Below are 26878 nucleotides of genomic sequence, written 5' to 3'. Positions count from 1 at the left end.
TGTAAATGGTAAGAAAGTAATACATCTTAATCTGAATCAATGCCAATTATTTTATGCTTACTAGACACATGGATATTACCCGCAGTTTGCTTCCCCAACATTTGAGACATAGCTCTCAACTGTCCAGATTTTTGCATAATGTCCGCATTTTTGCCTCATATATATGGTCTGGTCCTCATAAAATGTGTGATTGTGTGACAAGTCGCTAAGGATTGAAGTCATTAAATAATGGCATACATTTGAGTTTTGGACTTCTTTTTTTTCAGAAAATGCATGCTAATGCAAATCCTGTTATGGTAACACCTTTCTAAGTTTATAAGAGCATTACTTAAACCTGTCCCTGTTTTAGGCCTTTGTCCCCCCCCCTGCCATTTTTTAGGCATTGTCCTGATTTATTACAGTAAGAAGTGAAGCAGAGTTCATCCCTAACCCAGTTCAAATGTATCTTGGACACTTGGATGGGGAATAGGAAATTCATCCCTGCTTTAGCACCTGTGTTTCTAAGGGACACAGGCAGCCTGTAAATGGTTCATCTCCAGGGCACGTGCTTGTAAATCCAACATTTTTCATAGAGTTGATAGCCATTGCAATGAGCTATTACAGCGGAAAGTCAACAAGATAAAAAGAGATATTGCCGACTACGAGACGGGGAGGGCATATCCTAAACCGAAAGGTTTCCATGGTAACAAAGATACAACCAATCCCAGGGAAGAAGAATGTGCTTACTCCCAACGAATTGAATAAAACCAGCGTCAACACGCAGGCCAGCCCTTTAGGTGAGGAAGTGCCGAGGAGATCAGAGAGGTTACATGGATATCAGCAACAGAATCCAACAATGAGGACCTATGAGAACCCCCAGAACAATTTTGGAGGCCCGGGATTAGCACCGAAGAAGCGACAGGGGAGGTACTATCGATAGTTGCTGGTATGGAGCAGGACAATACAGGTATGATGGTGGTTTCTAACACTGTAGCAGACTTTCGCCTGTATAATTTTTCCAATGCATCGCTAACTGTTGAACATGCTGAACTATTATCCAAATGGCTAACGTTTGTACCAGCCTGGAAAGCGAACATTACTAATACATTAATAGATTTAAAAATGTTTGTTAGAAGGCTTAATTTAGCAATGTGGTTTAGTAATGCGCCAAATGTAACAGCAAATGGGGTTTTGCGTAGAACTAGCATGTTCAATCCACCAACCCACCCTACTTTAACAGTTTTTGAAAAAAGTTGTGAAAATGACATTAGCAATATTGAGACTAATATAACACAACATATATCTAATATGTCTATAAATGAGGAGAGAGTATTAAAACAAATTATAAGCGACCGGAACATAAGAGTAATGAAGCCTGATAAGGGGGGCGGTTTAGTTGTAATGAATAAGATAGATTATACAGCTAAAATGCACGAATTACTAATGACTGATGTGTATGAAATTGTGTCTAGAAATGAAATAGCAATTGCATATAGTAAAATTGATGTCCATTTGATGGATATGTTATTAAATGGGACATTAACTCAGGCTGATTATGACTTTATATACAATGACCAACCGGTAATTGTAAGCATTTTTGGAGTTCCAAAAATGCATAAGGATTTATATATAATCCTCCATTTTGCCCAATAATGGATGCAAAGAAGTCCAAGACTTTTTTTATAGCTAAATACTTGGATAAAAAATTACAGTCCGGGATAAATAAGATTGAACAAATATGTAAGGATTCCAGGCATTTTTAAGATTATTAGGAAATCTTGAATTTAACAAGGAGGCAGTTTTAGTTACATTAGATGTGCATGATTTATTTTCTGTTATTCCACACGGAGTTGGCATAGAATGGCTTGAAGAGCAATTATATAAAAGTAGAACTACACATTAGTGTGATGTGACTACCATGTGCACCCTTATGGAAGTAGTCCTTAAAAATAATTTTTTATATTTCGAGGGGCAGTATTTCAGACAAAGTATGTGCCCCCATGTTTGCTAATTATATTATGGCAGACTGGGAAGATATGTATAACAAAACTAGCCCATTTTATGCCAAATGTAGCAATGTTAGATTCTTGGATGACCTGTTTTTGGTGTGGAATGGTACCAGGGATGAGTTAAATCAGTTCTTGAATTATGTAAATGAAACAGTTCCTTTTTTACAATTTTCTCATAATGTTGACCAGCATAAAATTGTGTTTTTAGATGTGGAAGTGAGTAAAAATTACATCGAAGGCAGATACGAGTCCAATATTTACAGAAAACCTATGTTTTCTAATACATATTTACATTACACCAGTAATCATCACATACATCAGAAAAAAGTTGTTGTAAAAGGCCAGTTTGTCAGACTGGCCAGGATGATATCTAATGAAAGGAATTTTACAAATGAGTGTGGGAAAGTGGTAAAAATGTTTCTAATGAGAGGTTATCCGGAAGGTTTTGTCTATGATATTCTAGGAGAAGTTCAAAGAAAAAGAAAAATGGGGGATAATTCAACCAATCCTCCTCCATGGCGAGACGGTAAATACCTAATAGGCAATGTGAACAAGAGGGATATAACAGAGCCTTTATCACCACATACAGTTTGGATGCCAGGTATATCACCAATGTAATTTTTAAAAACTGGTGGTTGATTTTATCTGAACCAAACATGGTGGAAAAAATAGGAATAGCACCTAAGGTGATATATAAAAAAAGATACCACCTTTAAACAAATATTGGAAAGGGCCACTACTGCCTCCCAGTCTAATTTAAATCCAAATAAAAAAAACTGGCACATTTAAATGTGGGACATGCAAGTTTTGCACACACATTTTAGTGAGTAATCAGGTAACAATCCACAAATATACATATACTGCTAGATCTTATTATATTTGCAATACAGTGAATGTAATATATGTTCCTTTATGCCAACGATGTTTATGTTTCTATGTAGGGAAGACCTCTAGGAGGCTGAGGGATCGGATTTACGATCATATGAGAGACATCACACTAGAGGCATCAACTAATGCCCTGTATAGACATATACAAAAAAATAGCACACATCAGTTTAAAAAAAAATTGTATTGGATTCTATACAAAAGGGTATGCAGGGCAAAGTAACAAATGACAATTTAAATCGTAAGGAAACTAGATGGCAAATTATTTTAAGAGCAACAGTATATCCTGGTTTAAACGATAGTTGCTCTATTGCACCAATGTTAAAGGTGAAACATTATGTAATGTAAAGAGAGGAAGTATGCCCCTTTAATTTCCAAAATAATGTGTAATTGTTTAATTGGTAACAAGCTGTGTAGATATTTAAGTGCATCTGAATTGTTCTTAATTGTTCTGAAGAAGTTCACCTAAGAGGGTGTACGAAAGCGCTCAACAGTTTTTTATGGTTTTATGGTGGTTGTATTATGGACATTCCACCAATAAAGGATTTTTAACTTTTATCAGCAGCCTTCGGAAGGTATTTGTTTACTTTAGAGAGTTAATTAAGAGAAGAGTTGCATCACATTTTATTTAGGTTGTACTGCTGCATTGTTTATAGCTGTAACTTAGCTTTATTCTGTTTAGCTTATTTTTAACTTTGTGTCCTTTCTGTCCTTGCAAGGAACATAGCAGTGAACACTGGAGCATATGTGTTTCTTTTAACAAAGCATCTATAAATGTTACTTTATTTCACCATTACTGCTGAGCCCTTTCCCATTTGACTTTGTCAGAACTTGGGACAGGGGCACCACGTTGTGGCTGGGAGAAGATTTTTTCCTTATGCAGGAAATTGAAAATTAAGATCTACCCTAACTGAGGGGCATAACGTGTAGTGATGCTCTGTGTGAGTTGTACCATGCTCTTGCACCTGTGATCAGTATGCATATGCTTTGTTTGCCCTAGTTCTGCTGTTTACACATTGCAGCTTGCATAGCTATTGGAGCCTCACCCTTCGGTCTCCAATACAGGATACCCTGGGTGTGTCGAAAAAATACACCCTGCCTTGAAGGAAGGCTGGCATTGGGCACTTAGATCCTCTTCCCCTTTCTGGCCTTGCAGCACTTTGTATGCTAATAAGTCTCCATTTACAGTCAGCAGTTGAATGCTCTGTCAGTGTGCCCCTGGACCGTTTTATGTGCATAAATATATGACCTACTCATATGCCTGCAGTGGTGCATCACTGTTCTATACACTGGTCTTACTTAGAGTAAACTCCTATTAAGGAAACATCATTGTTTAATTTGCAGCATTTGCTGTTTTCATCATTCTGAGCTGGTATGTGCCACTGAAGATGTTTTCAAGATGTACTGGGATGTCCACATTAAACAAATGTGGTAACACATTTGCAATATATTGTAATAATACAGTGTGTGCCACTACAGTGCATGCATGGGAGGATTTTTATCAACTTTAAAGTTTGATTTATTTCATTGCTTCACAGTGATAAATGTATTGGGTATTTAACTGTGCTTCTCAGTTCATCCATTACAGCTAAATAACTTATTATTGTGATACAATGTATTTTGTCTTTCATCTCTGGTGCACTGCATTCCACTGTTTAGTAATTATTACAAAATGATCACCCAGAATGCCATAATATGACTAGTCAAACCTCAGACTCTGGGCCAGGATTTCTACACAAGGCTCAATAATAAAGAAAAGGAAAAGGCAATAGATTGCCCTAACTGCTTTGATGCCCTTTTCCAACTCTGCACTTCTGTCAGTAAACGAGTAGACTCAGTACTGTACTTCAGCTGTTTCTGCAGCTGTCAAATGTTGCGGTTTTTGTAGTTCTTTAGACCACTGCCAAAACAGCTGTCGAGTGCTGCTGTTTGACAGCTGTTATTTTGAAAGCTGTAAGGTTATACCATTTAACAGCTGTTTTGATAACTGTAAATATTAACCAGCATTTTCTGAAAGTGCGATGTATGCAGTATTCCACTGCAAATAAAGAAGGAGAGAGTCTATTTTGTCTTAAAATTCCTTTAAAATGTAAAATATCAAATACTATAAAACTCAACCAAAAATTTTAGGGAAATAACAGACGTAGTCAGTTATTGCCATGTAAAGCCTGCCCCTGGAAAACATTAGTATTATCTCTCTTCCAGGCCCACTGGTTAAAACAGACTTCCTGCTGCCCCATCTATTAGGACTGACTGCTTTTTTTCATCCGCATATTAAACCAGTTTAGCTTTTAATCCAGCAATATCCTAGAACAGGAATGCTTTTTATGTTTTCAAGCTCCACGTTGCCATTACTGTAGACTGAGTTGGTGGTGTAGCATTGCTAGTCCATCATGAAGACATATATCGCTTGATGTATGCATTTGTCTTTTGGAATTTGTTTAGAACACCTGCTTCAGGTATGTTTTTTTCCTTCAAATTGAACAGTTGCTTACCATCTCATATTTAGTGTACTCTATTTTCAGAATGTATTGATGCCTCTGACATTAGTGATACAGTCTTGCTTATCCCACAGTTTGTGGCAGCAGCCCTTATTACAGACCATTGCGATCTGATGTAGCCTAGTGCTGACCAGCCCCATGGAATGTTACTTGTTTCTTATTCTGAACTTGAAAAAATCACAGATGAAAATGTTTAAAGATGGCCACAGTATAAAATAATTTGTAATAATAAATAAGGTACTTTAAATTTATCTGAAGCTAATTTTGCAATGAATTTAGAAACTGGAGTTATTGCATTGTAGGCACAGCGTTGAGACTGCAAGATCCTTAATTTTTGTAGCCTGTTTTAACACAGTCAGTTATTTTCTACATGATCGTTTTCTGACCTACAGCAGTATAACGGATTTGTATTATCAATCAAAATCTGAATATTTTATTTCTCCTAGGTCTTTGTTCCAAACTTCACTTTCATGGTGATGTATTGGTGATTGCAACACAGTCTAGATTAGTTTATATAATGAAGACTAATGCTCACTTTTTGACTATTAAATAAACAAAAAGGAAAACGGTGGTATGTGGCAAATGCACATCACATGTGGAGGAAACTTGTATGTCAGATTTTTGAGTTTTCAGTTTAAAATAAGGATTTTAAGAAATATAACCTTACCCAGAATGAATGTAAATTGTTAGGTGAACTGGTTCACAGCTCTAATTTATGAATTATGAAACCAGACAAGGGTGGTGGCATTGTGCATAGATTATTCTTCAAGTATGTTTCAGATCTTACAGGTTACTCAAATATATCTCCCAGTTTCGAGAAACGAAATAAATATATAGCATATTGGACAATTGATTTTTTTGCTTGAAGACCTTTTATTGGATAGTAGGATCATCTCTAATTATGATTTTCTGAAAGTAGATAAACCTAGGATACCACATTTCACATTTTTTTGGAATCCCTAAGATTCATAAAAGTACTACTAATCCACCCTATAGGCCAATAGTGGCAGCTAGGGGCTCAAAAACTCACCCAGTGGCAGTTTTTTTTTTAGATCAAGCTTTGAAAGATGTTATGGGTGTTTATCCCCATTTGGTAAGGGATTTATGAGATTTTTTGGGCACCCTAACTCAAGATCTTGTTTCTGATGGGATATGATTTCTCACTGTAAATATAATAGACTTGTTTTCCTCTATTCCTATGGAAGAGGGTATGGACTTTTTCCTTGATAGCTTGAACACCCTTGAATTTTTGAAAGGAAAGGATCTCAATTTGTTTGTAAAGATTATGAGAGTTGTTTTGCAAAATAACGTTATTTTGAAGGAGAAACCTTCCAACAAATGAAAGATGTTGCAGTGGGGGCTGCTTGCACCCCTTTATTTGCAAATTTGGTTTTATGAAGTTGGGAGAAAAAGTTTGTGTCTCCTTATTGGAAATTCATCAAATAATATACAAGGTTTTTCGATGGCATCTTTATTATTTGGAAAGGTCCTGAGGCATATATAGAGGTATTTATTGATTATTTAAACCAAATCACTGAATTTATAAAGTTTACATTTAATTAAAAAAAAAATGGGATTAATTACTTGGATGTGGGGATAGATATTTTTGAAGGAAAATTTAGGTCAAGAATTTTTAGAAAACCTACTTTCGGCAATTCATATTTACCCTTTTCTAGTGCTCATCCCTTTAAACAGAAAAAAAAGCATTATTAAAGGGCAGAGTGTTGGAGCTATGAGGGTAACTTCAATTTTTGATGACTTTCTGGAAGAAATACAATTAATTTCTAGGTTAATCATGGAAAGAGGTTATCCAGAGAATATAATTGCTGAGGTGTCACATGAGGTTATTATGGGATGGGGGACAAAATATAAGCCACTAATAGGCGTTAAATATGTGGCTGAATCTGGGCATCTTGGGGCAATGCAGCAATTGCCTCATTGTACACAGACAACCCTCTCCTCCTACCACCCAACACTACAACCTGTGAGAGATGGGCTTATATAGCCAAACTGGAAGCAAAGCACTCTTCACCCAAGACTGGCCTAGACAGTCAAGAGGAGAAGATAAACACTTGCACCACACCACACTCATCACATAGTCCCTCAAAACGTAGACCACCAAAAAACACACATAGAAACACAAAACATACACCTACGTTCACAGAGGCTCTCAGTAAAAACCTGCCCAAGCAACAGGGACCTCCAAAGCAGAAACACAAGCAACCTCCATCCCCAACACAACCCAAATGACACATAGCCCACAAACTCAGTGTGCCACTCAACCACAGCCCATAAGGTATAACAACTTACCCAACACTCTAGTCATAGGTGACTCTATAGTCAGGCACACTGATGTTCCACTCACCAGGCTAAACAAGGAGAAAGTTATTGTCAGCTGCCTGTCGGTGCCAGGATCTGCCACATAACGCATGCACTCAGGTCACTCTACAAGTACAAATATGACTCTGTCATTGTCCATGTTGGTGTGAATCACCTGAGACGTACCTCCCCGGACTACATGAAAAGGAACATGGAGGAACTGTCTGATCTTGTAGCCAAGGCAGGTATGACCATAGCCCTGAGTAGCAGCCTGCCATCACCCAGAATGATACCACAGTACAAGGACAAAATGATTGACTTCAACAAATGGCTAAGCTTCTGGTGTCATTCTAAGGAGATCCAGTATCTGTCTGCCTGGGATGACATGATTGACAAACCACAATGCTTTGCCAGAGATGGCCTGCACTTGTCGCCCCTGGGATTCCAGATACTGGCTAAGGCTCTAGCCACCCCTGTAGTGCCTTTTTTAGGCAAGGTTCAAATGACAAATTCACCACCATAACAGGTACAAGCAAACAAAATCTGATGGTATTGCTACTCAGTGATAGAAGTCTAAACCTCAAAATGCACTCACTCGAGGCACTCCTTAAAATGGAGAACATCGACATCTGTGCAGTGACAGAGACCTGGTTCAAGGCTCCAGAGAGTACCCCTGCATTACCGGGCTATAATTCATACCGCACCTTTCGGCCACCTAACCTGGACCGAAACACTAAAGGCAGAGGCGTGTCCATATGCATTAAGGATATCCACACCTCCAGGCTAGTTGCTCAGCATAATGCATCCCAGATTATCCAAGTGCAACTAACTCTGGGCAAGATTGCAATCCATATTGTAGCTTGCTACAGATTCCCCCACCATGCCCCAGGATTCCCACTCCTCATTTCTCGATACACTGGAAAATATTAGGGTACAACCTAACACCCTAATAATGGGCGATTTCAACTACCCCACCATTAACTGTGAAAACTACTCATGTACCAACTCTTGTGCTCAACGCTTTCTGGAATTCATAAATTCCAGTGCCTTAGATCAACTTATCCACACCCCCACCAGGGGCAGCAATATCCTAGACCTGTTCATTACCAACACGGGCAACCGGTGCTCTACACCAGAGGTTAATTCCTTGTTGGTCAGATCCGACCACAAGCTAATCACCCTAGACATCCACATCCCTCCCTGACCCCCCATTAGGGAAACCACCATAAAAAATTTCTCCAAAGCCAACTTCACACTTCTTAAGACAGTAGTGGGAAACTTCACGACACCCATGCTGACGGACAATAGAGGTATGACTGCTGAATCCTACACAAATGCACTTTATAAGCACTTACACAAGTGCATGGATCGTGCAATCCCTAACAGAACCAAGATGCTATTCTCCAAAAAAAGGAAGCCAATCTGTTGTTCCCCTGCCGTAAACAAACTCTACAACAGAAGAAAGAAACTGTTGCAAAAAACATTAAAATCCCATGATCGGAGGAACTCCCTGGTCAGCCTCAGTAAAAGCTGAGATCCCTCATAAAGTCCTCCAAAGTTAGTTACGAAAACAAAATTGCCACTGACTCTAATGACAACCACAAAGCATTCTATAGCTATGTCAAGAACCTCAGTAGCAACACTCAGATCTGCTCTGAGTTACAGCACAATGGCACTAAATATGCAGAACCTACAGATATTGCCAACATCCTGGCAGATAGGTTCAATGCTAACTTTATCCCCCTCTCATCCCCTAAAGGGCCCATCTCTATACTGGAAGAATGCAAAGTTCCTGTAATCACGGCTGCAACAGGTAAAAAACACACTCTCCAAAGCCAAGAACACAGCATCCATGGGACCTGACAACATCCCAGGCTGCATTCTACATGCACTACAGAACAAACTGGCACTCCACCAAAGTACCGTGTTCAATCATAGCCTCAGCTCAGGCTATGTGCCCACTGAATAGCACACAGCGATAGTTATCCCACTCCACAAAGGGGGAGCCACCATGGACCCCGGAAACTACTGCCCCGTTAGCCTGACAAGCTTGATCTGCAAGGCTATGGAACTTATCATCATGGAACTTATAAACAATGACAATGGGAATCTCCAAACTCTGGACCCAGTTCGGGTTTGTAAATGGCAGATCATGTCTCCTAAACCGGATAGACTTCTTTGAAGCGGTCACCAAAGCTGTAGATTAGGGTAAGGTTGTTCATACAGCCTATCTAGATCTCGCCAAGGCTTTTCATACCATCCCCTACTCTGGAATTATAGATAAACTCACTAAACTAGGTATAAATCCCTATGTCACAAGATGGGTTGCCAACTGGCTCAGTGACAGAACCCACACTGTGAAAGTAGCAGACTCCAAATCCACCTTCAGACCAGGGACAAGTGGAGTACCACAGGTTTCAGTCCTGGGTCCTCTCCTGTTTGGTGTCTACTTCTCTGAAGTACAGGCTAACACAAAAGGTCTTTGGCTAACGAAGTTGGCAGATGACTGCAAACTAGGAGCCATAATCAAAACTCCAAAAGTTGTGGACATCCTACAAAAGGGCCTCGCTGAGACAGATGCCTGGTATCAAAGCCATGGCCTCAAGCTCAGTGCCAAAAAGTGCATTGTCTTCCCTTTTGGTAAAAACTCTGTACCTATGAACTACCACATAAGCGGTAGTCTACTTAACACCGAAAGTGTGATAAGAGACCTTGGGACACAGGTGGACAGCAGTCTCTCCTTTGATAATCACATCACCACAGTAGTCAGGAAATCCTTCTACATGGCACACCTCATCACAAAAGGTTTCTCATCCAGGAAAAAAGAGGTCATTGTTCTCCTCTACTCGTCACTCATTAGACCCATTATAGAGTACAACGCCCCTTTTGATATGTACCTCACAAGACATCTACAACTGGAAAGGTTGCAGAAATACCTTGTAAAGAGGATTACCGGCCTCAAACAGATGCCCTATGCAGATCTTCTCAAAAAACTGCAGCTTTACTCTGCCACATATCGCCTACTCAGAGGTGGTCTCTGCCTAACATACAAAGCTATGTCAAACCCAGAGCTTTTGGACATGCTCCACTTAAAGAAATCCCAATCCCTCCAAGCTACATGCTCGAAATCCCAATCCCTCCAAGCTACATGCTCTAGGGACCTAAACCTTGTCACCACAATAAACAGAAAATGCTGGAGGGATAGATTGCTGTCCCAGAGACTTCCCATGCTCTGGAACAAGCTACCTATCTATATCAAACAAAGCTCATTAGCACTCTTCATGAAAAATCTTGATGATTGGATGGGAGATAGGAAATTCACCCTGGAGATCACTTCTGTGGCTCTGCTCGACATTGGCACCAGAAAATAATTTTCTTGGTTAGAAAGCCAGAGTACCTTTTGGCTAGTCTTATATTGGCCCTAGGGCCAATAACCTAGTACCTACCTATGAACTTATGAACCTATAAGGTGAATGAACAGATAAGACTAAAGGGGGACTTTAATAAAGCCATGGTCTTGGAATATAACCATGCTGCAAATTCTGTTAAAACTATTATACTGAATAATTGGAAATCTGTTGAGATTTAACCATGAACTGTTTGGGAGATGGGGTATGGACTCAAAATTTGGCTTTAAGACCGGGAAGAATTTAAAGTGCATATCTGAAGGAAGTTTTAAAAAGAAAAATGAGAGGCATGGTGGTGGTACTAAAAAATATGGGAGATGCCCTTATTGTAAATTAATTTACTAAGAGGAAGCTGTTACTGTAGGTAACCCCCACCATAATAAGATTTATTTTAAAAGAGGTAATTGTTCTAGTAAGGAAATTGTGTATTTAGCTATGTGCAAAAAAATGCACATGCTTTTATGTAGGGAAGACAGAGAGATCTTTTCAGTAAACGAATTTATGAGCATTTATACTGCATTACGGCAAAGAACTCCAGTATTGCTTTATTTAAACATACTTTGGTACAGCAAACACAGCGATTTCCTTTTTGTTATTCTGGAGCGGGTTAACATGGATCCTAGAGGAGGAGATTGGGAAAATTGGTTGCAGTATAGGGAGACCTGGTGGCAGTTTAATTTGAATGCTTTCACTGCACCAGGATTGAATGATTGTTTCCATTAAGCCAATATTAAAGTGTTGGGCATCAAAATTATGAGGATGAGTTGCATCATATTTTTTGCACATCTTGTGTCCCTTTTAATGTAGTTTTTATTTTAATTCTTGTACTCTTAAATGCAAAAACATATATATATATTTTCTTAGGGGGGCCTTCTTAACACAGAATCACCTTTTAATGTTGTAAAGCATGCTCAATTACTTTTTCTGTGTTACACACATCATTCTTCCTGTGGCAGTAGACCTATTTTGTACCTAATTTTAAAAGGTTCTTGTTGAATATATTTTGATTTGTACATTTTTAAAGAAAAATTTCCTTTTCTTTTTTATTCCGTGTCCTAGGTTAGGGCAGGTTATGAATACTGGATTTTAGTTTAGACTTGTTTTTATTGGAGGGTTAGTTTCCTTTTAATTTTTTGTATGTGCATTTGGCACCATTTTTAAGGTATTTAAAGTGTTTCTTTTATGATCGCTGTTATTCTGAAGAAGTCCTGATTGAAGCTGGATGAAAGCGCTTAATTATATGTGTGCGGTTCAATAAATTATTCTTGTGGTGTATTTAATGCATTTCCTACGCGTTTGTTGTACATTCACCACATACCACTATTTTCTTTTTGTTTATTTAGTAGCTTAGTGGTGGTTATTTCCTTTTTGTTTTCAGACTTTTTGACTATATCTTCGAGGGCTAATAAAGCCGTGAAACTTGTAGACAAAATGACTAACTGTATCCATTTTGCTGGATTTTGCAGTTTGCATCTATTTACAAAGTATGATACTTGTACTGGAAATTGTAAGTGAATAAATTAACAGCAGAAACTATAACAAAAAAAAAAAAGTAAAGTTCCAGCTTTGTTTTAAAGAATTGCGTGGGTCTAACTTGCAAACTGATGATTTAAACCATGCAGGGTTCAAGGCAGAAGCGATTGCCAGCTGTGATGGCTGTTAATCTGTTGCTGTGACATAAAACAGATTTGCAGTGATTGTGCTTAACTTATTTGTGAATCTGTCTTGTTGCTATTCAGCACAGTTGACCTGCAAGTAACAGGTCATCTCTTACAGGATAAAAATGAGTACGTCATCTGTGCTGTGCTTAACTTATTTGTGAATCTGTCTTGTTGCTATTCAGCACAGTTGACCTGCAAGTAACAGGTCATCTCTTACAGGATAAAAATGAGTACGTAATCTGTGCTGTAGTTTGCCACTCACAAATGCAAGCTTTGCAGAACTGATGGTGTATGCTGTCCAAAACTGAGTCCATACCTTTTTTTCTAGCTTGTGAACAAAAAAGTGCAGATTTTCAAAAATGCAAGTGTAATAAATGAAGGTAGTAGGTGGAATAAGGGTCTGTGAATTGCTGAAGACTTTGCACAAGTTGTTCAAGGCAGTTTGTTACATGGCTAGCAAATGGTCTAGGCTTTTTAATGTGTTAATCCAGTAGTTCTGGGTAAGCATTACCAGTCACATTGTTTTTGAATTGCTAAATTACTAGACTGTGCTCAAACTAGATACAGGAAAGTGTCATCTAAGAACAAGTTATTTTGTATAAAAGGCATTTTAAGTGGTCTGGAATTGTTTTGCCACATGACATTAAATTAGTAAATATATTACAGCACTTAAAGTGGTGGTGCTGCGGTAGCGTTGTCACCTCACAGTAAGACGTTGTCCTGTTCGATTCTCAGCTAAAGCGTCTTCTGTGTGGAGACCTGCGTGAATGGGCATACCTTCGTTGAAGGTTGTGCGTCAGGGCTGGCAACTCGGCACGTAAAAATCTACTGCCAATCATTAGCGGACCGGAGTTTCGCTGTGGCGACCCCTAACCGGGAAAAGCCGAAAGACGCAACATTACAGCAAGTGGTTGTTTTGTCCTTTAATTCATTCAGCTCATACAGCATAAGGGATCAGCATTTGTTGAGTTCATAACCAGTTTTTAAATATTTGCATAACTATAATATTTTTTGTGTTGTACAGCAGTCTATTTATGTAACTTCTGATGTTTACTGTTATATAGGGCGATGACGAAGCAAGCATTGGTTTACCGATTAGCCCTTTTATGGACCGTTCAGCTCCTCAACTGGCAAAATTGCAAGAGTCTTTTATTACTCATATTGTGGGGCCTTTATGCAATTCCTATGATGCAGCAGGGCTACTTCCAGGTCAGTGGATGGATGAACAGGAAGGTGAAGATCCCTCTGAGTGTGCAGAAGATGAGGAAGATGAGGGTGAAGAATTAGAAACCGACGATGAATTAGAAGATGATCTTGAGCCAAGTAAGAAATTGGTTGTTCTGTATCAGCAGTGCTTTTTTAATTAGCAAAACTGTGTAGTAAATGTGTTGGGACAGTTACATGAGTAAAGGAATTTACCTCATTTTCATAAGAAAGACTGTTACAGGTGTTCTGTACATATTGATGCAAAGTGATTTCTTAAGTGATCATTTTATAGGTTTTGAAATATTTTTCAGCTAAATAGGATTGTTAAACAGATACATACATTGACGAAGATCTTCATAGTGATCACTGCTACAGAAGCCTAAGTTGTATTGGTTATATCCTGCAGAGTATATTACAGCCAGCCAGCATTCAAAGCTGCAAGGCACTTTCCATGCACGCAAACCATTAGTCAGCTCAAGCTGAGCTGACTAAAAAGACAGGTTTGGGTGATGATCCCTTTAGAGATTTCCAACTGCCAACGAGAGAGCCCCTCTACAGGCCTTTGAGGATTGACAGTCGGTTTGTGCTTTTCCATTGCTGGGCATATGAGTTCCCGTTGAGGAAAAAACTTCCACATATTAATTTTAGTGTTTACATTTACTTTCCATTTTAACTGAGTATTACGTGTTTTTATTGACTGCAATGCAACTTTGAGTACTTGTAAATTGGAGTGCAGTTTTGTGTTTGGCAGTTTAAAAGTTGACTTAAACATTCTAAAAACATTTTTTCTGTGAAGAAACTTTAAGTTCCTTCTTGGGGCTAGTATAGTGTATATGGGGGTAACCATTTGAAATATCGGGACCCAGTAGAGTGAGTCAAGAAATGTAGTGAATGACTGGCCAAAAGATTGGACTTACATATACTAAGTTTGAAAATATTCCCTTTTCTCTGGGGTATGGCGATGGAGTTGGTATAAGTAAGTTATGGGGTTGTGGGGGGCGGGAGTTTTAAGGAGAACACTAATTTTCAAGATTTGCTCTCTTTTGTTTTCAATCTTTTTATTTATTTATTTATTTATTTATTTGGCACTCAGCAACTCCACTGCCAACATTTCAGTGGAGAGCCATATAAGAGTGCTTTTGACTGTGTTTTTAGTGGAAAACATGACTTTATACTATTAAAACTTTCCAGCTTGTGTTATGTTTTCTGATGAAAGAAGCAGTATTTTCATCTTGACCATGGAACAAACTACCAGTCCCATGGTCAGTCCTTCTTCCTGCTATAGAAAGAAAAGGTTGACTAAGTAGCCTTTGCCACCACAACACATTAGCAATTTGCCTCAGCCACAGGTGGATGGCTTTGCTGTGGCCAAAGCTGGTTAATTAGGCTACTCATGGTATAAATTGTTTGGATGTGTGCAGTGCTATATTCTTGAAGGCAACAAGCCGAAGTACCAGATGGTTATTACTAAAAGATATTTGGTTTAATCGCTGGTGTTTGCTGTGTCTTTTTCTTTTTCATTACTCATCTTTTTAACCAGCTCTGTCTGTTGTTGCCCATACAACGCCTATGGACCAGAGGTTAACCACGTCCTGTGTGGCTTTTGGATCCCCCCTCAGTGGGCAAAGGAGCACCACTTTTGTCTATGTTGGGAATAGGGCAGGGATGGTGCTCCTGCTTAGCCAAAATGTTGTGCCCATCCTTGGGGAAGCTGTTGCTGCCATTATTAACCCTGTTTTTCCTAATTTTCCTGTCAAAAAGAAACTAAGCTAAACATGTATTTTCTCCTGCTCCAGTTTCATTGTACAGGAGTAGTTTATTAATCCTGGCTCAGGGTCTTGTACAGGCTTTTGACCCTTCTTAGCAGATGGAGATGCAAGAAATTGAATGTGGAGAGGAATAGGAATGTACAAATACAGGGTTTTCTTCTGCGATTAGAGCATGTGATCTGAATCTCTTTGTCAAGGACTGACTCTGTGTGAGACTATTTCCAGAATGTGCCAGTGTTTTCAATGGGAGAAAACAGGTTTTTCAGTCCCTCAGAAAATGCTATGAATTGTTACAAGTGGAATTCCCAGAACCTCCTCCCATTCCCCAGTGCTGTCAGCTATGGAGGATGTATTTTTCACAGCCTGTGGTTTCCCCGGAGAGCCACCACACACAAGAAAACAGAATGTACAAAGTTCCTCAGACTTTCAAATTTCTATGCACTCACGCAAGACCTGACCCAGCAGCTATGGCTTTAGTTAAACCAGCTGCTATAAGACATTTTGTTAATTCTTATCCTTCCCCTTTTGACAAGATTGGAAAAAAGTGCATGCTTCTGCAACTTCAGTTTTTAGAATTTTGTAATGTTGGGCATATATATTTTGAGTGACTGTGAAAGTATGAGGAATGTTTTATCTGCATATCCTTCCTGTGAGGAAAAATCTGTTTTGGGTGGTTTAGTTTCTTCTGTTTCTCAGGTCACTACTTATTTAAAGTGTGTTCATGACTCTGTCGATACTACATCCAGGGCTGTTGCAACTGGTACTGTGTTGAGAAGGCTTGCCTGGCTGCATTCTCAGACCCTCCCAGACGATGTAAAAAATGAGATTTTAAATACACCAGTGGATAGAGATTGTTTTTGGGTGCTGTGCTGCAGAAGTTATCAAAATGTGATGAGAGGGGAAAGCTGTTAACAGGGAATCTGTCAGATTTTTTCAGCCTCATTCTCTAATTTTTCCTAGGTATTTTCCCCCATGTCCAGCTTTGGCAAGCAGCAAAACAGTCTCGGCAAAATGCTGGCTAGCATGTAAAAGACCTTCTCCCATGCCACCCTTTCAGTCCATTATTCCTTCCAGAAAGTCTCAATTTCCACTTCTTTCTTTAGCAACAGTTTGTTGCAAACAAATGGGTTCTGAGACCTATTCAGCAAGATAAAAGATGGCAGTGAGAAAAAATCCCTTATTTCCAGGAATTATTCCATATCCACCAAGACCATCTGTTCCCTTCTGTCCTACAGCATACACTTTCTCAGGGGATAATACAAACAGTTCTTTCCAAGTTGGGAAGAGGTTTTTATTCAAGAATATTTCTGTTGCCAGAGGAAAAAATTGCCTGGTGACCATTTCTGGGCATTTCTTTCCTACATCAGTATGTGACACTGCCAGAGTTCAAAATGCTTTCACTTTACAAGCTGTTACCTCTTCTCCCTTATTTGAGTTTTTTTTTTTTTTTTTTTGGTAATCTTAGGTTGAAAAGATGCTTATCACATTCCTCTCTGTCAAGAATTCAGACATTTCTTTTATGGTCTGGATCGCAGTTATTGGTTCTCTGCCTTACCCCTTGGGCTATCCTCTTTTCCAAATGTGTTAAATTGCCTAGCTACAGTTCTGGCCCATTGTGGGATACATGATATATGCATTTTTTCCATGTTTAGATGATCTGCTTATCTTTACAGAGTCTTTTTCAAAGTGTCAGGAATCTCTCTCTTGGGTAAGAGATCTCAGCTGCAGGCTGGGATTCCAAGAAAACACAAGTCTTTTTTGGCTCAGTCACACAGGTTTGTGTTGGTGGGTTGTCTGCTAGATGCCTCAATACAAAAAGCTTTTATTCTACAGGAAAAAAAAATAGGTCTGTATTTAGATCTATTTCAGGGGTTTTCCACTCCGTCATAGGTCACTGCAAGGGTTTACCTCTGAATTCTGAGTCTCATGGCATCTGTGATTCTCATGATACATCCAACAAGACCCACATGAGAAAGATACAGTGGTATCTGAAGCCTTTTTGGTCCCTGCACTAACGCCCATTATCTTTTCAGATTCCAGTTCTGGGATTTGTGAGAAGGGAAATCATTTGGTAGTGACATCAAATGTCCCAAAATCCAGGTCTTCCCTTCTCCCCTCCTCCAAGCAGTCAGTCACCGCAGATGCCTCAGACATTGCTAGAGGAGTAGTGTTAAAACTGCTAAAAGTACAAGGTGTCTAGAGCAACAAAGACAGACATGAGCACGTAAATGTAAAAGAGAGACTCACCTTTATCAAGACATTCAACTCTCTCAATTACCTTTGGTCCACAGGACCACTTGAAGTTGTTATGGATAGTACCACAGGAAATAGTTCTATAAAAAAACAATAGGGAACCAGATCTTACCCTCTATGCAGACTAGCAGTATTATCATGGGATATAATTTTACAGCATAATCTCGCAGTATAACCTTCCTACATTCCATCAGAGCAAAATTGTGTAGCAAACAAGCTGAGCAGGACAAAGGCAGACTAGACCCTCACAAATGGAAACTAGATGAAGGGGTTTTCCAAGATTTGATCCATCTGTGAGGAGTTTCTCAGTTAGACCCTTTTCCCTCTTTTCTGAACAATCAGCTGGTAAAATTCTGCTCCAGGACTCTATAAATGCCTGGAAGCCAGATGTTTTTTCTTTTATTTGGAGAAGAATGTTGTATGATTGCCTACTGTTTTCACTAGACTCCAAGGTACTGCTGAAGATTCAGAGGACTTCCCCAAGATCTTTGTGGTGACTCCCTTCTGGTCCAGGCAGCAGTGGTGGTTCTTTCTTTTGGAATTGGCCAGGGACATTTACCTCAAGCATTTGTCACAGACGGGATCTTCTCACACAAGAATATGGGTGTTTGATGCATCTGAACCACAAACAACTTCAACTGACTGCCTGGATGATAGGGTCTTAACTTTTAGGAACTTGTGTACTGAAGAGGCAAGAAAGCCTGCTACTCGAAAGTCATATATTAGCAAATGGAAAGGTTTTTCTACTTGGTGCCAACAACATAACCAGCACCCATTCAGGGATATTGTTTTTCTGGCTTTACAATATTTGTGAGAGTTAATTTCCTATGGCCTGTTTTACTCCTATATCAAGCTTCAGTAGGTGATTGAATTTGTTGGCCATTTTAGAGTCTCTGCCCATGGATCTGGATCACCCTCTTTCAAGACATCCCCACATCAAATGTTTTTGAAAGGGGTATTGCATAACGAACCTCTAAGAAAACTGATGTCTCAGCATTGGACTCTTAATTTTGTGTTATAGAAGCTAACACTTGCTCCATCTGAACCAGCTCATGTAGCTGTTTCGAGTTTCTTAAAATGATAAACAGTTCTACAGATAGCTTTGACCTCTGCAAGAAGAATGTCTGAGTTGCCAACTTTTGTGGTGGGTCAATCTTATCTCATTTTGCACAATGACCAAGTTTCTTTGAGAACTTATCCTTCTTTTATTCCTAAACTTGTATCTGAGTTTACGTTAAGCCAACTCTTCCATATCTCTCTGTTCTTTCCTGAACTTCAAAATGAGGGAGAAAGGATACTTCATACCTTGGATGTCCACAGACAACTCGGGTAGTATCTCGATTTTTCAGAACTTCCAATCACTTATTGCAGCTAACCCTGTTCCATCCTAAAGAATGAGAGAGTTTTAATGGGTTTGGGAAGAAAATATATTCTTCTTCCACAATGGCATTTAGAATAGTGAATTGTCAGGATTGCACATCTAAGTTTCTTCTAGCTTCCTTTGACAGTATGAGAAAGTTAATTGCCTTCTTCAGAAACTAAGAAAAATCAAATTTCTTTACTTTCCTCCGTGACTCTGATAGCTAAGCATTTTCTAAAAGGTTCTTATGACACTGCTGATGCTGTTTTTTGAGAGCAGCTGCCACTGGGTCAGTGATGAGAAAATAGCATTCTCAGAATTTACCAGATGATGTGAAAGCTGAACTCCTGAATGCTCCCCTGGGTACAGAGGTGTAATTTTAGCCCTTCTGTGCTGAGGTTGTCAAAAGATTTGATGAAAGGGGAAAGTTAGTTCAGAGAGTTACCTAGATTTTTTCAAACCCCACTTCCCCCCAAATGATTAAATATAATTGAAACTTTCCGTCCAGCTCAGGATCTTTTTGTAGCAAACAAAATAGTCAGTTCCAGTAAAGTTTATGCAAACAGACATTTAGAAAAAAAAGAAGGAAAGTTTCTTCTAAAAATGCAGATTGATTATATGCCCCATCTTGTTTTACAAAATGGCAGTCCAGTAAAGCGTCACCAAATTCTAGGCCCCCACTTCCTTCTGTGGAACCAGATAACTTTAAACAGGGGTTTTGAGAATCATTCAAAATGGCTACATCTGACAGTGGGATTCTCTTTCTCTTCTTCAAGGGATTGTTCTCCATTCACCTAGTCAGACCTTGCTGTTTCTTCCTTTTCTAGATCAAATTCTGTCTCAGAGGGGTTACAGACCTGTTGTTGCAAATCAGACGAGGAAAGTTTTTATTCAAGAATATTGCTGGTGTCAAAGAACGAAGGATCCTGGAAATCTGTTCTTGAACTTTCTTTTCCAAGTTTTCTCATCAAGATTCAAATTCAAAATGCCCTCTCTGCCATTTTGTTACCTCTTGTTCCACTTTAAGGTTTCTGTTAACTGTGGATTTAAAGGATGCTTATCAAATTCTAATTCTCAAAGATTTTAGATGCTTTTTAAGATTTTCTGTGTGTTTACATTTTCAATTTTCTGTTTTACTCTTTGGATTGTCCACAGCTCCAAGAGTGTTCACATAATGCTTGGCTTCTGTAATATCTCATTGCAGGTTACACAGCATTTATATTTTTCCATATTTAGATAACTGCCTTATTTTTGCAGTCCCATTTAATAGTTGTCAGTAATCCTGTTTCTTGAATACAAGACCTTTTTCCTCAATTTGGGATTTCAAGTAAACCTAGAGAAATCCTCTCTCATTCTGTCTCACAGGATAGTGTTTCTGGAATATCTCTTGGATACATCCCTCATGATGGCTTTTTGTCATCAAGACCAAGTGGAATTTTGAAAGGAATAGACATTTTTTCTGCCAAAATCTGGTATCTGTTAGAGAGTATCTCAGAATTATAGGTTTGTATGGCGTGTACAATTTTCTTGATTCCTCTGGCCAAACGTCACACAAGAAATGTACAGTGGTTCCATAGATCAGTCTGGACCCAACCCAGAGCACCCCCTATCCCTTCAGATACCAGTGCTGAGGTTTATCAAAAGGGAGATCTTTTGGTGGGTATATACCAGTTGTCCCTCAACCAAGGCCTCCCTTTTTCCCCACCAGTCTCTACTCCGTCTAAATCCACAAATGTCTTGACTTTACTTGGGAAGATGTATCCAAGTGAGTGAAAGTCGAGAGGTTGTAAAACCAGCAGGACAGATTGAAGCACATAAATTTCAGGGAAGTGATGAAGCTAATGAATGGTCTCAAATCCCTAAACAATCTTTGGATTCTAGTCCCTGTACTAATAATCACAGACAGCACCATAGTCACGTGGTACATAAACAAGAAGGGGAGCATCAGATCCAACCCCCTTTGCAGACTGGCTGCAGTAGCTTGGTTCTCAGTGCAATCTATTCCTAACAGGCTATTTGCATACCTTCAGAGCAAAATTTGGTGGCAGACAGGCTGAGCCTGACCAGGGCAGACTCTCTGCAAATGGAAGCTGCACATAGGTGTGTCTCAGTTATTGATTCATCAGTGAGGAACTTCTCAAGTAAATCTGTTTGACTCCATTCACAGCAGATGGGCAAAGACATTTTTTCCAGGTCTTCTTACACAAAAAAACTTGTCAGAAAGATGCCTTCTCATTCCCATGGAAAGGAATACTTCTGTATGCCTTTCCATTCTTTCTTCTGATAACCAGGGCTCTTCTATAGTTTCAGAAGGACTCCAAAGATAATACTGATAGTGCCTTCTTGGCCCAGGCAACAGTGGTTCTCTCTTCTATTGAAAATGGCCAAGGGTAATTACCACAAGTTTCCTCAATAGATGTAGGTTCCTCTGATCCATCCTTCCATTCAGCATCTTCAGCTACTACCCGGATGATAGAATTTTATTGCCTTTTAGACATCTCTTCCAAAAGGATGTGCAGCAGGTATTAAAGGAGGCTAAGAAACCTGCTACTAAACAATCATATTTAACTAAGATCTTCTAGTTGGTGCCAAATCAAGAACCAATATCCTTTTAAGGCTCAGAACCCTTTGATTCTGCAGTATTTTTGTGACGTGTTATCCTCTGGCATTTCTTACTCTTCTGTCAAATTTAATCTTTGGGCATCTCTGCTGGTTTACCCTTGGATCATTCCCTTTCTAGACTACCTCAAGTGAAATGGGTATTGCATATGCATCCACCTAGAAGGCAGTGGTTCCTCCTTGGGATCTCAATTTTACACAAATACAAACTTACACATTTTCCTTTTGAACCTGCTCACGAGGTTACTTTAAAGTTCTTATCTTGGAAAACAGTGTTGCTCAATGCTCTGATCTTTGAATGGTGATTATCTCAGTTATTGCTCTTATGGTGATTTGGCACTCACATTTTTCACAAAGATAGGGTAACTTCGGGAACCAGTCCCTTCTTATTGCCTTGAGTGGTTTGAGTTTACATTGAGCCATGGTATTCATCTCTTTTTTTCTTTCAAGAACTAAAACATATAAGGGAAAAGATTCTTCAAACTCTGGATGTTTACATTTAGCTCATAAACTACATTGACAAAAAAAATCTCTTAAGAATTTTGATAGTTTATTTCTTACTTAGGCAAAAAGGAGATGTACAATTTCTAAATGCATGTCACAGGCTGTTTCTTGTGTTGTTACTATAACAAGACACATCCAGGCAAAGTCAGAGCCCACTCTAATAGGGTTACTTCTGTGACTTTTTGGAAAGAAGTAGACTCCAGAAATTCTTCTGGAGGCAGCTGCTTAGTCTTTTGTGAATATCTTTACCAATCATTGAAAGCTAGAGTCTTTCTCTCAGGCCAGGCTTTGTTACAGCTATTCTCCAAGGACTCCTAAACACTGACCATTCTCCCTCCTCCCTTTCTTTCTAAGCTTTGGTATTCATCAAATAGAGCTTACACTGCAGCGGTAGTGATATAAGTTGAACATAGTAAAAATGTGTGAGAAAATTTACAACAGCAGTAGATGTTGGAGTGCAAACAACCTCCGCACATCCCACTTTTTTGGTTGTTTTTTTTTTTTTTTTTCTGCCAGGGTATGTTTTTTTTGTTGTTCCGTTTTTTTCCTAGCGTCCTTGGTCTGAGGCAAGAAAGCTCTGAGATTTTAGTGCTCTAACTGCTGTCTTTATATGGCAGTCATCCAGCTGTATAGCAGTTAGAAAGTGTAGAAGGTCCCCTAAAGGTTTGGAAGCTGGCCGATCATCCAGTCCTTGGCCGGATACGTCTCCATAAAGCTTAGGCTATTGGAAGATTGATGTATTCTGACATCTGCTGTTACTTTGTTTATTTTCATAAGTGTACTTTTTAGTAATTAGAAATACAGTAAATGTTTGCTTAGTTGTTTGTTTCCCCCTTGCATTAAGCCTTTATGTCATAGTATGCCCCCTGCATCCATTTTCATTAAATTTAAAGTGTTAACAGTCACAAATGTTAGACTACAGTACATTCGTGCATGTGTATGAAGTTCATCTTTGTATGTGGACAGACACATCCCTATTTATGTGTGTGTGTGTATATATATGTGTATGTATATATATATATATATATATATATATATATATATATATATATATATATATATATATATATATATATATATATATATATATATATGTGTGTGTGTGTGTGTGTGTATAAAAACATTAGCCCACAGCTGAGAAGCACACAAAAGGTTATTCTGTCTTTGCACGGGTACTAGAATGTTGTTGCTTCTTTCGGCCTTTCCTGGTTAGGGGTTGCCACAGCGGAACTCCGGTCCGCTAATGATTGGCAGTAGATTTTTACGTGACGAGTTGCCGGCCCTGATGCACAACCTTCAACGAAGGTACGCCCATTCACGCATGTCACCACACAGAAGACGCTCTAGCTGAGAATCGAACGGAACAATGTCTTAGTGTGAGCGACAACACTACTGCAGCACCACCACTGGTACTAGAATATAAACTTAATTTGCATTCCTTTTCTGCATTTTGTGTTTTACTCCTAGGTATATGAAAAAATTAGCTTGCACTATTAAGTCAAAAAACCGAAGAGAAAAGATTATTTCACTGTCTAAAAGTCTTCCATTTGTTCTAATAAGATGTGCAGTAGCATTAAATCCAATATTTAAAACACATTAAAGTACACTTGCACTGATACTTTGTTTTTATTGCTGCAGTAAAAAATAGACCATGTGTTCATAACATCATGGGTTCATTTTTCTATTGGGCCAATCCATAGATCGATACATGCAGGGAAAAAAACTGTCAAAGTTTGGGACTCCGAAGTCTGCCTTTTTGTCAGTGTGTGCTTTTGTCATAATTCCATTTTTGCACTGCAAGATGCATTGCACACAAAAGCAGTCTGCGTGAGTGCTTTTATCCATGAGAAAAGACTATCCAACCTTGTGTAAAAGAAGCTTGGTGAACTAAACATTCGTATTAGTTTGTATCCTAAATATAATCCAAATACAGAAACGCCAGTTCTAGATTAAATAAAGCAAGTGTAAATAAAACTGCATTGAACAGTAAACATACAAGCGTACTCTTCTTAAAACAGTAAGTTAAGAGGACTTCTTTTGACAAAATCTTGTCTGTTTTACTATTCACTGTTTATTCAGTCAGAATTATGGACATTCACTCTGTGGTAGTTAGTGCTGGCATTTCTAGAGTTGATTCAGTTTTGATGTGTCTAGGTTTGACTATCTTGCTGGTTAGCTGTGTTTTATTGTGTATTGTAAACCAAGTTTTCCATATTGGACTCAAGCCCAGTTATTCCCCAGAGAAGAGTAGCTAGGTCTACTGGAGCAAGAGCTATCCTTGGGGACCATCCTTAATGATATCCAAAAGACTTGAGGACATTATATATGTCCTAACACCCCTCCATTTCAGTGTTAATGTTTGCATATTGGCCAGCTGTGCCCTGACCCACCTTTGCACGCTGCTTCACACATGTAGGCAAAGGCTACCATCACAGGCGTGGATGGCCTGCCAACACCCTGCACTATACCAGCACTGTGCTCATAACTTGCCCCCACCCTCCAGCATAAGTATGTCTTTCTTGGAGCTGCAGGCATGGCTGACCAGAACCACTGACTCTTCACTCCCAGTATGGGCACACCCATCCTCTCTTGACTGCTCCTTCAAGCTCCTGAGCCAGTAATCGAATTCTGGTCACCTGAGCAGAGTCAAGGCTTTATTCTTCTACACCAACAGAGATGCACAGAGGTGTTTGTTAATGTTAAATAATGACTTAAAGTCACTTCAGGGGTTGAGGAAATGGGTCCTCAACTGGGATGGAAAATTCTGCTTATTCATATGATCTTGTATCATATGATGTTGTTTAATCATATGTGATTTTTTTTTTAAATCTGTAGTCATTTAGAATGTCATAGTAGTTAGCATAGCACTTCTAATACTCTACATCCACAGATTTCCTGAACTCTCTGAGGACAGCATTCCCTGCACTATATACTTTGTGATTTTCCAAAGTGTAGTTTGTGTAGTAACAGATAATGCCAGCTGTTGTACTGTTGGGATTCAAGCAAAACAAGACAGCAGATGAGCAAGATCTTAGTCCCCCACCTAATCTGCCCTAAACCATACAGGAAGTACCAGTGTTAAATCTAAATGTATTTGTTTTGTTCCTCTTTCTGTCAAAGATGAGCACTACTGGGTTGATGCACTGCTAAAGTCATATGCTTAGCACACTAGTAATTTTCCATATTAAGCCTTATGTGTTAGATGGATTACTTGCAGGAAATGCTTAGCGAACATATGGAGCACTTAATATTGCCCTGAGGCATGGCATGCTGTTGCATTTCATTGATAACCTTACCAGTGTGTTAGCAAAGAAGTGTATGGATTAACAGGATAAGATTCAGATGCAGATTAATGTAGTAACACAGTAGCCAGGAGCGTTCAAGGGCTAGCCTTTCTAAGCATGTCTTTCCATATACCTTGCTGGACCAGTCCAGGGTACTTGGGCAAATTAAGATGTACACAACTTTCTGTAGCATTGCTGTCCTATTATTCCATGCAGTTGGCTTCCTCTAGCCAATCCTTTCACAGGAATTTGAATAATAATGGCTGCTGGGTCCCTGTCCTACCCTGTACCAGATTCCCTTCTGTATTAGCCCAAAATAAAGATCTGAAGAAGTCATTTTGACAAAAGGACTCAACATTAGAAGGCACAGTTAAGGTGTTTTGAGTATAATGTGAACTTTGTACTTCCGCTTGTTTGATTAAAAAGGATACTGCAAAACAAGATTAGATATCTGGTTAACTATACTGTGCTAACTCAACTCTGTTTCTTAATTTTTCTATTCCTGCCATAACGTTTGGAAGGTGGTTGAAACACAGCAGCTTCTTAGTCGGTCTGATTCCCCCCTGCAACACAAGACTATGTAAATTTTGTAGTTTTAGGCTTTATTTTTTTCTTTAAAAAGAGTTTTGCATGTTTCAAGCCATGCATCTGCATGAGATTGATTAAGTAGCATTATTTTCTATTACACAAGAAGTAAGCATAAAAACTTTCTGAAAGCTGTCTGGAGCCATGTTTGAAGATTTCTCTTAATTAATTTAAACTGGTGTGTACAATTGAAATCTACATATCATTGACCTCTGAAGCACTGTGCATATTCATTGGCTACTGTAGTCTGGGTTTCACATTTAAGAATTAAATCAAATTTGTCCTTTATGCAGAGGATCCCCTTTAATGTTACTTCCTATATTGTACAGGCGTGTGCTTCCTGATTACTTATTTTATTTGACTTGCATGTTAGATCACTGAAAAAGAATATGTGTTTGAACCTACTGGTACCCAGAAGGATTCAAGAGAAAATCTTGCATCAGGCTTTCCCACCCTTAGTTGTTTGCATTTATGGTTGTCTTCTTTATCTGGGAATTTTTTTATTTTTTTTTGCCCCTACATGGGTACTTTGCACCT

The 26878-nt window shown here is 38.9% G+C and overlaps 1 protein-coding gene across 1 annotated transcript in view; it reads left to right on the top strand.

The window, feature by feature from the left end:
- Window positions 1–26878, top strand: part of PDE3B (phosphodiesterase 3B) — a 1918808-nt gene that overhangs the window by 1888485 nt on the left and 3445 nt on the right. The window contains exon 15 of the mRNA XM_044082789.1: window positions 13826–14084. Within this exon, the coding sequence (XP_043938724.1) occupies window positions 13826–14084 (259 nt within the window). The remainder of the gene's footprint in view (window positions 1–13825; window positions 14085–26878) is intronic.

The sequence above is a fragment of the Protopterus annectens genome, chromosome 9.part0 (genome assembly GCF_019279795.1).
Source record: "Protopterus annectens isolate FY-2018-M chromosome 9.part0, PAN1.0, whole genome shotgun sequence".
Classification (NCBI taxonomy): Eukaryota; Metazoa; Chordata; order Ceratodontiformes; family Protopteridae; genus Protopterus; species Protopterus annectens.
This window is presented reverse-complemented; position numbering and strand designations above follow the sequence as displayed.